General features: G+C 33.3%; 1 protein-coding gene across 5 annotated transcripts in view; it reads right to left on the bottom strand.

The window, feature by feature from the left end:
• Positions 1–13,451, bottom strand: part of CCNT1 (cyclin T1) — a 28,388-nt gene that overhangs the window by 14,212 nt on the left and 725 nt on the right. For 2 of the 5 annotated variants that reach the window (XR_006728185.2, XM_010964218.3), the window contains exons 2-6: positions 11,697–11,778; positions 5,913–6,041; positions 3,722–3,782; positions 2,301–2,363; positions 1,027–1,072 (exon numbers count right to left, since the gene is read on the bottom strand). Coding sequence is in view for 3 of the 5 variants with exons in the window: in XM_010964218.3 (XP_010962520.1) it covers positions 1,027–1,072; positions 2,301–2,363; positions 3,722–3,782; positions 5,913–6,041; positions 11,697–11,778 (381 nt within the window). In the remaining 2 variants the exon portion in view is untranslated. Of the gene's footprint in view, positions 1–1,026; positions 1,073–2,300; positions 2,364–3,721; positions 3,783–5,912; positions 6,042–6,141; positions 11,619–11,696; positions 11,779–13,451 lie in introns of those variants that run through there. The other 3 variants (XM_010964219.3, XM_074374953.1, XM_074374954.1) reach the window with 3 other exon arrangements.

Genomic DNA, 13,451 nt, shown 5'->3' with positions numbered 1-13,451 from the left:
GGAGAGCAAGAAGGGTAAGAAATATCCAGTGCTCTGAACCAGCACTTAACATGATTTTTCCATTAACCCACCTGGCTCAGGCAACAACTTTTCTAATTTTTCTGACTACATCATCATTTAATTTACACACTGATGAAGGATTGAAAAAAATAAAAACAAAAATAAAAGACTGGGTACTCAGTTTTTTAAAATAAGGATCAATATCCTGAGAATAAGCTCAAAACAAGAAAAATTATAAAATTTTTGATATGTATAATCCCTAAATCAAATACTTATGGAAATACCCTTAAAATTATCTTGTCTGTTGCAAATCATAACTCTGGTCTATTTAAAATAATGAACAGACAATCACTCTCTCAAGTGTGAATATGCTTGATAGTTTATTTTAAAAATTTCTCCCATCAGGCTGTAAAAATGAACTTCTTAGCCTTGACAGTCATTAGAAGTTTTTGGTTTCCACGAACAACCAATAGATTGGAGATGAGAATGAGTAAGGAATTTGGTAATACAAGTTACATATTAATTTTTTTCTTTATAAAGGGAAGGAGGATGAAAAAGTATTACAACTCTTTTCACATATATGTGTCCATTTATCTGGAAGTGGGTGAAGAAAAAGGAGCCTTTCAAAATACCATTAATTAAAGCAGAATCCTCCAAATTAGATTTTTAGTCACTGTCAAACCCCAAGTTTAAACAAACTTTCAGAACTATGCTCTTGAATATTTTAAAGCAAAGTAACAAATGCAGAATTAAGTAGGTCAAACAATCAGCAATAAATATCACCTTAGCAAATTTAAAAAGCAGCATGGAAATTTTACAGTACAGCATGAAAACTGTGCAGAAAAGTCAACATTTACCAGAAAATTGTCTATAACATATTGTACCAAAGATCCTTGCCTGGGTCTCTGGCTTCTAGTTTACTAAGTACCAGAACTGTCACCTTTCCATATGCCCCTAAAAGTGGCAATTCCAACCCAATTAAAGTCCTACCCCAAAAATAGAAGAGAAAAATATTAAAATATAAACCTGTTGGTTGCCATGAAGTAAGAAGTCTGTGCTAAGTCCTTGCTTGCTAAAAAAAAAAAAGGGGGGGGGGAGTTATTAGTTCCATTCATTCTCAAGAATTATTTAGTAAGTATTTAATATTTGCAAGTCAGAGAACTATAGTGGTGGATGAAGCCAACATGGTGCCTGACCATAAGACAGTTACATTCTACTACCAAAGGAGACAGATTGAGCAATTTTTAATTATAATATTAATAATTATGCTTCCAGACTTAGGGATTCAAGCTTTATTCTGCACACCAGGTATCAGGAGTACATGTTTAAAATGTAATTCCCTGGCATCCTCCCTAGAGATTGACTCAACACATCTGGAGAAGGACGTAATAAGCATTTTAAACAAGTAACCGACGGATACTGATGCAAGGGTTCACTGAGAATTTCTCAGCTAAGGGATGAACTAATTTGAAGGCAAGATCAGAATCCAAAAGACCTTGATATATTTGGGGGAAATTATCAAATAACAAATCATTTAACTATAACAATTTAAAAAAACATAATCTGCCTTAAAAACAAAAAACTGTTCTGGCTGACAAAGCAAATTTTAATCTTCCTTAGATTAAATATTAGCATTTATTCATCTCTGTTTAACTCTATTCTAGCTCAATGTAAATCTTTTAATGCTTTCAAAATACAAAGAACTTGGGGAAAACTTTGGGAGTTTTCAGATGAAACATACAATGACGCCAATTATCAATTTAGTCTACAAAACTAAAAATGGCACTTAAATGCATGATGGTATCTAGATATCCTTGATACTATTATTTAAATAAATAGGTTTCACGCAATTATAGCTACTAAAGATAAATCAGAATAAAGAGCAAGTCCTGCCACGGGATTAACAATGATGAAAATAAGTTCAATAAATTCTAGTTCAGCCTCGGTTGGCCTTTAAGAGGGTCTAAGACAATCAATCCTAGAATCAAATTAAGATCACCTACTCCCAAGATATCCTTAAAACTGCTGTTAGGTACTTATGATTTGTTGACTTTTCAAAATCTGCCCCCAGCTTTGACAAACATCCTCAAGAAGCTAACTCTCTTTATCTAGAGATCATCTAAAAACATTCTAAGAACCCAACAGAAAAACCACAACCACTCATTTTGGTTTCAGACAGGTAGGTTTTTTAATTTAACTTTTGACCAAAGCAGCTGTGTTATGTACTTGTCCACAGCAAATCTTAGCCACTAAATGGTAAAAACAATTTAAGACAGCCGTCTCAAGTTGGGATTCCTTACCTCGAACAAGCTGAGTGCACTTTACCACATGTGTATGTGGGTGATCAATTGTTAGTTCAAAGCCTAAAAAAAAAGTACCTGGTTAAAAGCTAAAGCTACTCAAACTAATTTAAAACTATTAAAAGAGGTATAACTCTTTTAACTGAGTCATCATTAAGGGTCTCCCATTTTCTTGTCCCAAAACTGCCTGTTCAGAGGCTAAGAGAGTCACACAAAGTATGCAGCATGCTCTTCTCTAAGATACATTGTCTCCAAAGGTGCTTACATTTTGAGCTAGAATGTACCACACAGACAGTAGAGCTAATGCGGTCTCAAGATCCCTGAGCTACCAATAAACTCTGAACACAAAACATTTTTTTAGGGACAAAAGAATATACAGTTAGAAGAAGCAGTCACTCAAGTGATCATTATCTTCAAAAGCTTAACCTTGAGAAAACATTTTAAAACCCATTCCTCTATCACTTCAGTTTTGTTCCTTTTCACCATCTTAATTAGTACTGATCATTTTATCCAACTCTAATATTACTTAAGGAAGGTCAGTATGTCCATAAAATTTTTTGATGAAGTTTCTTTTTGTGTTTGTAAATAAAATTTTCTAGGTACAAGATAAATTCTATTGTGATATTTACATGATGTAAATTATTCTAAAAGTATAACTGATTCTTGCAAATTAGATCTTACTGGTTTCCACATTAAAATATTAATAAAAAATTATTTCACCAGAAAAATCACTGTCCCCTAAAATAGTTATCTTTAAGACAATTAAAGTAAAAATTAGCAGAAACTAACTTCAGAGATAAACTTTGAAGATTTCATTGCATGAATGTGTGTATATGCAAAAAAATACAGCCCTACCAGTAACTTTCCAACACAACTCATAAAACCCTCCCCTCCCTAAAAAGAAGACAGCCCAAAAGAACATGAAAATCTTTATTTTCCATATTTTCTAAGTTTTTAAAGGCAGTCTCTTGGATGAAAATAAATAATAAATAACAGAACATCCTCAGGGTTGCCCATCAACCGCTATAGCCTGAATTCCTGCTGTTCTGAACACTGATTACCAGTTTTAAAAACAAACGCTGTTATCTAAATACAATGACAGACTAAAAAAATTCATGGAAGACAAAAGTTCTTTAGGTAGCTTCTGCCATTATTTTGCCAAATCTTAAAAAGCAAATCATGAATCCTAGAACAAAAAAATAAATTAATTAAAATAAATAAATTTAAAAAAAAAACACCTGCTAACTGCTATTTCAAAGGTGAGCTGTGCCTACGTTCTTTTATATAGACCAGGTTAAACTCTGAGCTCTACCTCTAAATGTGCAATAATCTTCCCAAAAGATTCTCTTCCTATTTCATAAATTTAAAAATCACTATATCACATACATATTTTTTAATGTTTTAAAGAAAAATAAACTTACCTAACGTCTGCAGAATTATGCTTTCTAGTATCACCAGATCTTGAACTTGTTGTAGATAAGTCTGCAGGTGAGAAGACACAAATTACTCCCCAAAAAGACACAATATATAATATATAAGGTGTAAATAATTCTAACAACCTCCCAGGGAAACCAAAGCCTCAAAAGGCAAGGATGGAGTTAAAAGGGAGAGTAGGCATTGAAATTAATCCTATCCCTATTCAGTACAGATATTCCTTAAAAAAAAAGATATACTGAGATGACACTTTATTCATAAATGGCTACAGAAAAAGCACCAGAGATCTGATTCATTTTCAGATTGACATTTTAGGTTTTAAATTTCATGTGATATAAACATAAGAAAATTTAAAATATATCTTTTTCCAACATTATCAAAATACATTGTGGAGCCTTCCTACAGTACTGTAGGCAATCTCAAACATTTGACTCCTGTTAAACCTTACCTTTGGGGTAATCCTAGATTTTTAGAATTCATAAAAGAGTTCAAATGAACAGAGAACAAACAAACAAAAATCTTTCAGATTTATACCAGCCAATACTGTAGCCAGTATCCACACACGGCTACTGAGCACCTGAAATGCAGCTAGTCTAAATTGAAATGTGCTAGAAGTATAGAATACACATTAAATTTTGAGGACTTAGTTAAAAAAATAATGTAAACCATCTCAGTAACGTTTTAAAATTGATTATAAACTGACATGACAATATTTGGGGGTTAAAGGAAATATATTGTGATTACAATATAAAACATTATTAAAATTAATTTCAATTTCTTAAAATAAGGATTTTAAATAAAGCTTAATGAAAAGTTAAAAATGCTAATTACATATGTGACTTCCCTTATATTTCTACTGGACAGCACTGGTATAGAACTCTAGGAGAATGAGACTTGAACAAGGAGTTAACAGACTTATGTTGCTGTTAACTTTCCACTGAATTTTATGATCTTGAATAAGTCCAATAAGGACTTAAACTGTGCTAGCTCTCCTTTCCATATAGTGAAGAAAGCATCTTCTAATCACCTCTTAAGAGAGACTCAAGTGAGAAGTCATGTAAATATACTTGAAAGAAGAAAAAAAAGTGGGGATTTTATTTTTTATTTTGTTAAAATAAAATTTTGTTATTTGGTCAGTTCTATGAACCAATGGCATTTAGTAGTCTCAAACGTGAATGAAAGTCCAGACCAACAGCTCTTTTCAACAAGAACTACTGGTACAGCCCAAAGAGAATTAGGGGGTATTACATCAAAAAATAACCCCTTCTCCCCCCAAAAAACCACCTTCTCCAATATGATCAGAAGAATACACAATTCCAGGTCTCTGTCGGATAAAGGATGACTCATGCATCCATTGTAAGAGACAAATAATCCAGTAACAGAAATAATTTTTCTCCAAACTCATCACTCCCTAATCACTGACTTCTAAAGCCAGGAGTTTCCCTTCAAGGATGGAAAAGGGGAAAAAAGCTATATGTACACACATAGGATAAAGGTTTTGAAGAATGTACATACCTACACTGTAGAAGTAGTATCTTCCAAGGAGGAGAGATGAGTTTTAACTTTTACTTTAAATGATTCTTAAGTGTTTGGGTTATTTTATAATGAGTATATATAACTTGTAACTTCTTAAAAAGTTAAAAAAAAATACCAGTGACAGGATTTTTTTTAAAAAATCCATTAACAAAAATTTACCTAAAAGAATGTTCTTCATAATAGTATTATAGGGGTGAAAAGCTGGATTATCTCAATAGAAAATTATTAAAATATATATATATGTATATGTAGAAATACTATCTAAATATATAAAAAAAGTGGAGAATTGATGGGAAAATATTTGGCATATAGTAAGTGAAAAAAGCAGATACAAAATATATACATGTATAGCTACTCATAGAAAAGAAGCTGAAAATAATGGTTTACTCCTATATGTGTAGTCCAAATTACATCTGGGTGAAGTATTTTCTTCTTTTCCTGCATTTTCCAGTTTTACCAGAATGAATACAATTAACTTTTGCCATAAAATTTCTATGATGCTTTTGTTAAGGAGAGAACAAACACTAAAAGTTCCCTTAACAACCCCCATTCAGCAGACTTCAGTAAATCTAAGTTACAAAACTAAGTTATGATCAAAATAAATTAAGAAAAACAGATCTGTGTAATTAATCAATCCCCTACCTCACTCCTAGTATCAGGAAGTGATTCCTGTGGATGGAGACAAGTATGTGCTACCTTGATGACATGCTCCAACTTTTTGGGCTGCTCCTCTACTTTGGCTGCTAGAAACAAGGCTGCTGGAGCCACAGACTGGATGGAGAGAAAACAAATCACATGAATTACTTGTTTCTTTCTAAAGCAAGGTAGATCCAAAAAGGAACTAAGTCTCAAACTAACTTTTTTTGCTTACCTCAACTTCATCGCCTCTTGTTTATGTTTTGCTCCTCTACTTAAAGTATCTTCTCCTCTCCTATGCATTAATCCACATCCACTTCTGAAAACCAATCCTTCAACAAACTCTCATTAAAAGCTACCCATGCAAAAAAGCCACTAGATGTAAACAGACAGCTTTCTACTTAAAATGAGATTATTAAGTTTTATGAAAGCAGTCTATATACTTTTTTTTAAAGGAGTAAAGTGAAATGTCCAGAATCAGCAAATCCATAGAGATGGAAGTAGATTAGTGGTTGCCAGGGGCTAGGAAAAGAGAGGAATGAATGGGAGTGATTGCTAAAGTATGAGGGGTTTCTTTCTGGGGTGATACAGATGTTCTGAAATGAGATGATGGTGACGATTGCCTGACTTGTGAATTGTACACTAAAAGGAGGAAATGTACCATATGCAAATTATCTAAATTATATTTACATATGGGGGAGCACGAATCTTAAAAAAAGGAATTCAAACTATAGTATTATTATTTTGATATTATTATTTATTTTAATGGAGGTACTGGGGATTGAACCCAGAACCTCATGCATGCTATGCATGTGCTCTACCACTAAGCTATACCCACCTCCCCAAAGTATGGTATTAAAATCAACAAGTTATACATAGGAGGCACTCAGAGGGAAAAAAAATCAAGCCAATACAAAGGTAGTCAGCAAACTAAGACACTAAACAAGAAATTAGAACAACAGGACATAAACATAGCCTGGTGATCTGGAAACCTCAGGAAGTTTAGAATCTTAACAAGAATATTTCAGTGAATCAAAGATGGCAATGGCATGAACCAGAATTCACCAGGAGTCAAAGAAATGCAATAAATAATTTTACATAAGTGAAGTATCTGTATCTGTTTCACTTTACTGAGTAGAACTGACAAGCATTCTAATACTTATTTGTATCCCTGCAGTTATCTGTTAATACTCTGCTAGAACAGATTTTTCTCCACAAATCCAATTCATAGTAACAATTCTCTTCCTCCATTATTTGTTGCCATCGTGTATGGAGCTTGCTACATAAACTCGACTAGACCTTAAGATAAACAAAGAAGAAAATCAGAGGAAAATGGGCATGAACTAAGGTATGGGGAATTGGGGCATGAAGCATATTTTGAACATTAAACTGAGTAATTAAAGGATATAAAAAATGGGATGTGAGACACCAAAGATTTTTTAAGAAGAGTGCGACACTAAAGATTTTAGGGGAAAAAAACAGAGTTTAAGAAACATTTAGAAAGATTAACCTGGTGGTAGGTGGCACTAAAAGGAGGAAACAATAGGATACATTAAAAGTTAGGGTTATTTTAAGAGAAAATTTTAACAGTCCAGGCATTAGGAAATAAAGTTTAAACTAGGCACTAGCAGTACAAAGAAAAAAAGAAACCCACTTTTCACCTTGAAAAATTAAGTTTTTCAGTAAATTATATGTATGTGTATCTGCATGCAGAGAAAAAAATTCTAATGGAATATACATCAAAATGTTAACAGGATTATCTCTGAACAATGGGTTATAGAGAAATCATCATTTCTCCTTTATTCTGTCTTCTTTTAATTATATGGTAACAATATGTATTTATAGGGAGAGAAAAAACAGTACCACTATAAAAATTAACAGGACTTCATAACTGATTGGACAAAGGGGAAAGAGAAAAGGTCAACTCAAAGACAACACCAAGATTTTCAGCCTACAACTTTGCCTTAAAGGGGCTAAAAATAAATTTGAAAGAATCTAACTAAAATATGATATACAAACAGTGGCTAGCTAGGCAAAATAATATCTTAGTAAATAAAAGACTGCAAGAGATAAATTTCAATCTAATTTTTGTGCAATCAACCATACAAATACTCACTGTTCCTCATGGAATCACATACCAAGCTAGCTTATCAAAGTGCTTTCCCATCAAAGGCAATTTCTAAGAGGAATTCTTACTCCAGGCAAGAGTACAAGATTTTCTCCATTTTAAAAGAATAATAATAATGCCAGCTAATACTTATTCATTTGCTATGTGCAGGCACTTTGTAAATTAATCCACCTAAATCCTATTTACTATTCTATGAGGTAGGCACTATTATTGACTCCAAAGAGATGAGAAAATTGAGGCCTATGGTAACTTGCCCAAAGCCTTAGAGCTGGTAGGCAGTGCAGCAAGAATCCAAATCCAGTCAAGTCTGACTCCAGAGAGTAATATATACCCCAATTTGTCAGCTATTAAAATATAACACTGGTATTTTAAATATATAAAATACAACATAAATACACACACATGAGGTTGCTCACCACTACTTTTGCATTCCACCACCTGAAAAAAATTTTAGACAGTACACGTAGAAATTCAACTAATGAGACTGTATTTCTCCTCAAAAAGAGAGTAAATGCAATGTCAGGATTTAATCGGAAAAAAAGTAACTCAGTGATTTAATCATGTCCACTAAAGAAATAAAATTTATTTCAATCAAAAGACAAATTCTCTACCTTCCAGGTTGTTGGCAATATAATATATCTTGTTCTGAGTGGTGGTTACATATACACCATGCAAAAAGTAATCAAGTTGCACATCTTAGACTTCTGTGCTTTGCTGTATGTTATAACTCAATAAAATTTTTTTAAAAGGAAAAAAGCAAGAGCTTTAGGCTCTAAAACACTGTAAGCAACACACTGAGGAAAGTATTCATGGCAATGACATACAGATCTAATATACAAATAGCTCATAAAAGGAAAAAATGAAAACAATAAAACAGGGGCGAAGAGAATCAAGTCAATTTTTAAGTCAATTCTTCACTTTCACAAGATCAATAACCAACAGGTTTAAGAAGCTCAACTTCACTAACTGAAGGAATGTAAATTAAGAAAATAATTTAGGACTCCCTCTATCTTGTTCACCACTCTATCTCTAGTGCTTGAAAAGTAGTCAGAACTTAGTATTTCCTAAAGTAACGAATATCTGTTTCAGAGAAAAGAACTCTCCTACAGTGCTGGAAACAATGTATGTTGACATGATCTTTCAGGAGAGCAAACTGACACAACAAAAATCTTTTAGATGCATCCCACTGGACACAGCAATTCCACCTACAGCAACTTATTAAATAGCCATGTAAATGCATGATATATGTAACAGACTATCTTATGTAACATTACTTATAATATAATAAACGAGGAATAACCCAAACTAGATAATTACCAGATCATTCATTCAACAAGTTTACGGAAGGTGCTTTAGAGAATACACATAAAAGGGAGTCTCTGCCCTTGCTAAGATGAACACATAGAAAATAAAACAAGATATAATTTAAAAGGCAAAGTAGAGGAAATATATAAACACACATAAACACATGCATAGAAAGGACAAACTGATCTGAGATGTAGTTTACCCTGGATTTCAAACCAGCTCATCAACTGGGAGCTGGTAAAATATGGTAATTACTCAAATACTATGTGGCCATTTAAAATAATGAGGAACCAATGAGAAAAATGTCCAATATATACATATTGTTAAGTGATAAAGGCAACTGTGTAAAAGTAGTATAGTAAGAAGTGATTTTTATGGAAATATATAAATACTGGTACTATATGCACAGAAAAACGTCTGGGATACTATATGCCAAAATGTTTATCAAAAGTTACTTCTGGAGGGTGGGATTACAGAAGAGCTTTCATTTTTTACATTATACATGTCTGTCTTGTTTTAATTTTTATCCTGGGCATTTATTACCTTTGTAATAGGAAAAAATAACAAGAAAAATGTATGAGCACCTCATAGGACACGTTATATAACAATGCCATAACAATGTATTAAGTCCTCTAAATATGAACTTGGATTCATCACAGCTGAATTCTTAGAGTTAACACAATGAAGGAGTGACATTTTTCATCTGTTAATCCAGAATGTGCTTGAAGTCAATTCTCTAAAGAGGATCTATAAGCCCAAATTAAAAGAATCACTGAATTTTGGAAAAGGCCATGAAATCCAAAAGAATCCATGTTGGATAATTACCGTATTATTCACCCATTCAACAAGTTTACTCAAGGCGCTTTAGAGGATACACAGAAAATGAGTCTCTGCCCTTGCTAAAATAAACACACAGAAAATAAAACAAGTTATAATGTAAAAGGTAAAAGTAGGGGAAATATAGATACACACACACACACACACACACATGCATAGAAAGGACAAATTGATTTGAGACATAGTTCACCCTGGATTTCAAACCTTTACCATAATAAAAGAAATGCAGAAAACTTTCAAAATTGTCAAGACAGCTATGGGCTTCCCCTTCAAATTCCGTTTTTTATCGACTACTTTCTATTCTAGAGCTGTCAGCCTCATTAAATGCTTCTCTCTCCCTTAATAAGAGTGTGTTCCTTGCAATCAGAGGTAGGGTGTGGCTGGAAGGCAGGGAGGTTAAGAGTAGGAGAGAGCCTAATGGATTGGATAATCAGGAAAAATTGGGAATATTTAATCCACAAATCTAAGGGGTTTCTGTGAGGTTACTTCCAATACTGAGTCCACCAATATCTTATTTTTTTTAATTGAAGTACAGTCAATTACAATGTATCAATTTCTGGTGTACAGCACAATGTCCTAGTCTTGCATATACATACATATATTCGCCTTCATATTTTTTTCCATTATAAATTATTACAAGATATCGACCACAGTTACCTGTGCTACACAAAAGAAACTTTTCACCAGTATCTTGTAAGAGCAGTATCTAGCTTTACAGATTCTCTTCTTATGGCATAAAAAGAGTTCAAATACCATCACCTTAAGAATGTCTGAAACATTTTTCCTCAAAATATAACCTTTTCTTAAAAATATGATGAAATACTTGACTCACAAATCCACCGAAGTGTTCATCAAGTTTAGCCCTATTACCTTGTGATTTTATTAAACAAATTTAATCCTACCTGCAACTGGGATATCCCTATGCATTTGCTTCCAAGTCATTTACAATGATGTTAAATAGGACCATTTCAGGTAGCAAAACTGAAAATAGTATTATTTATAATTCTGTCCAGGAAAAAAAAATCCCTTTATTACTATTATTTTCTTCTTCCTGTCTTACAAGTTATCTGCAGTCATCACATAATGTACTTTCCCCTTCTGGTCACTGATTGGAATTTTACCAAAGGCATTTAGAAAATCCAAATGACTGACTTACATTACATTGTCTTCCTGTGTCCATATTACTAACCATTTCAAAAATTACATTTCAAAAATTAAGCATAGTTTCCCCTTTAATGTTACTCTCCGAACCCAAAAATGTTAAGTCTTCAATTATCTATTTCTTTATTAGAATCCGCCGACTCCAAGTATGCACTAAACCCACCAAACAACTAGCTAGACTTCACAAGAAACTTCACAAGAAAACTGGAAGATTGGGTTCAGAACAGCAGTGCGACGCATAATGAAACTGATAGATCCTAAATTTTATCCCAGTTTAGCTGCAAAGATTAACCACTCAAGAAATATGAAGTTGGAATTAATCACAAAAGGATTATACCAAATAAAAAAATTATACTTACATTTCGATGGAACTGTGTAAAGGACTGAATCATGTAGAATCGATGCATGTATACTATAGCAGTGTTGATAGTCAATTGTGAGCTAAAATGTTCAAGTTAAGGCCACAAAACAGGTAAGTAGCACAATTCGCAAAAAGACAATCTTTATATGCGCCCCAAAAGGACCATGCAGTGAAAGCACAGCAGCTGCACCTAAATAAAAATCGTATTTACCTCTCAGAATTAAAAAGCAGATCTGTTCTTTCATCAAATTAGTAACCTCTAATTGACATAGCCCAATGCCTTATATGTAACAGGTATTCACTATAAAGTTGCTGAATTAATGAACAAGCAAGCTTCTCAGTATGTGTGGATCAAAAAGGAATACAAACAAAATTATCTAAGACCTAAACCTGTCATTCACCTGTTGAAAATCCTGCCAAAGTGATCCACTTGCACAGAATATCTCTTCACAGGATTTACAACGCCCTCCCGGGTCTGCTCTCTAGATATGTCTCCACTTATCTCTTCATCTTCTAGGCTCCAGCAATTAACTTTTCAGTTCTACTTCTCTCTGGCAACCAAGCCTTCTCATAAGGTGAACCCTGGGACCAATCTGATACTCATTCAGTGAATTATTTGATACTTACTGAAAAGAAAAACTTTTTTTCTGATTTTCCATACAACTTTAATAGGTTATTTCCCATTTCATTATTATAAAATACTGGCTATATTCCTCCTGTTGTTCAATAAATCCTTGTAGCCTGTCTCACACCCAGTGGTTTGTACCTCCCACTCTCCCATCTCTATTTTGCCCATCCCCCTTCCCTTGTAAACACTAGTTTTCTATATCTGCAAGTCTGCTTGTTTTCCTTGCTAGTTTGTCATATTTTTAGATTCTACATATAAGTGATATATATAGTATTTGTCTTTCTCTGGCTTATTTCACTTAGTATAATGCCACCAAGTTCATCCATTTTGCTGCAAATGGCAAACTTTCATTTTTATGGCTGAGTAGTATTCTACTGAATACATATACCACATCTTTACCCATTTATCTATTGATGAACACTAAACTTGCTTCCGTATCTTGGCAATTGTAAATAATGTTGCTATAAACATTGAGGTTGCACATACCTTTTCAAATAAGTGTTTTTAGTTTTTTGGGATATATACCCAGGAGTGGAATTACGGGTCATATCGTAGTTCCATTTTTAGCTTTTAGCAAAACCTCCATAGTGAGCACAAACTTAAGATACAAACATTACTGCAAGCAACATATTTAAGTGGAAACTGCACGCAAAAATAATTTTTCACTTTCAGAGTGGAAAGAACTTTAAAACTGTATTAGCTTTCTCCAGTACAAAATAAGTATGTTTTCCGACAAAAAGAAAAACTTGAAAAGCAAAAAAAAAACTAAATCTTTTAAATACGAGGAAGACGAATATACACTACCACTCTGAGTAACTTAAAAGCTCAGTATTTTATAAATAGTGCTTTACAACATTAGCTCTGTAGGTCTACATCCCTACAAATCTAAACTGACATCCTTCCTTCCTCCGAAATGCTATAAAACTCTTAACAGTAACTACTTTTTGAACGTCTGAGTACCAATCGCTGTGTTGGGCATAGAAATCAAATTCAATCGGTGTCACCCCATTTTATGGTAAAGAAAAACAAGAATTTGACAGGTTTCTGAAACAGCTAGTGTGAGGAACATATTTTGAGCCAAAACTGGGGCATTAATTCTAGGCCACCCTTTTTATAGGACCGTCA

Source organism: Camelus bactrianus, chromosome 12 (assembly GCF_048773025.1).
Source record: "Camelus bactrianus isolate YW-2024 breed Bactrian camel chromosome 12, ASM4877302v1, whole genome shotgun sequence".
In the NCBI taxonomy this organism is placed as follows: domain Eukaryota; kingdom Metazoa; phylum Chordata; class Mammalia; order Artiodactyla; family Camelidae; genus Camelus; species Camelus bactrianus.
The sequence above is the reverse complement of the archived record's forward strand: the minus strand, read 5'-3'. Positions and strand labels throughout refer to the sequence as shown.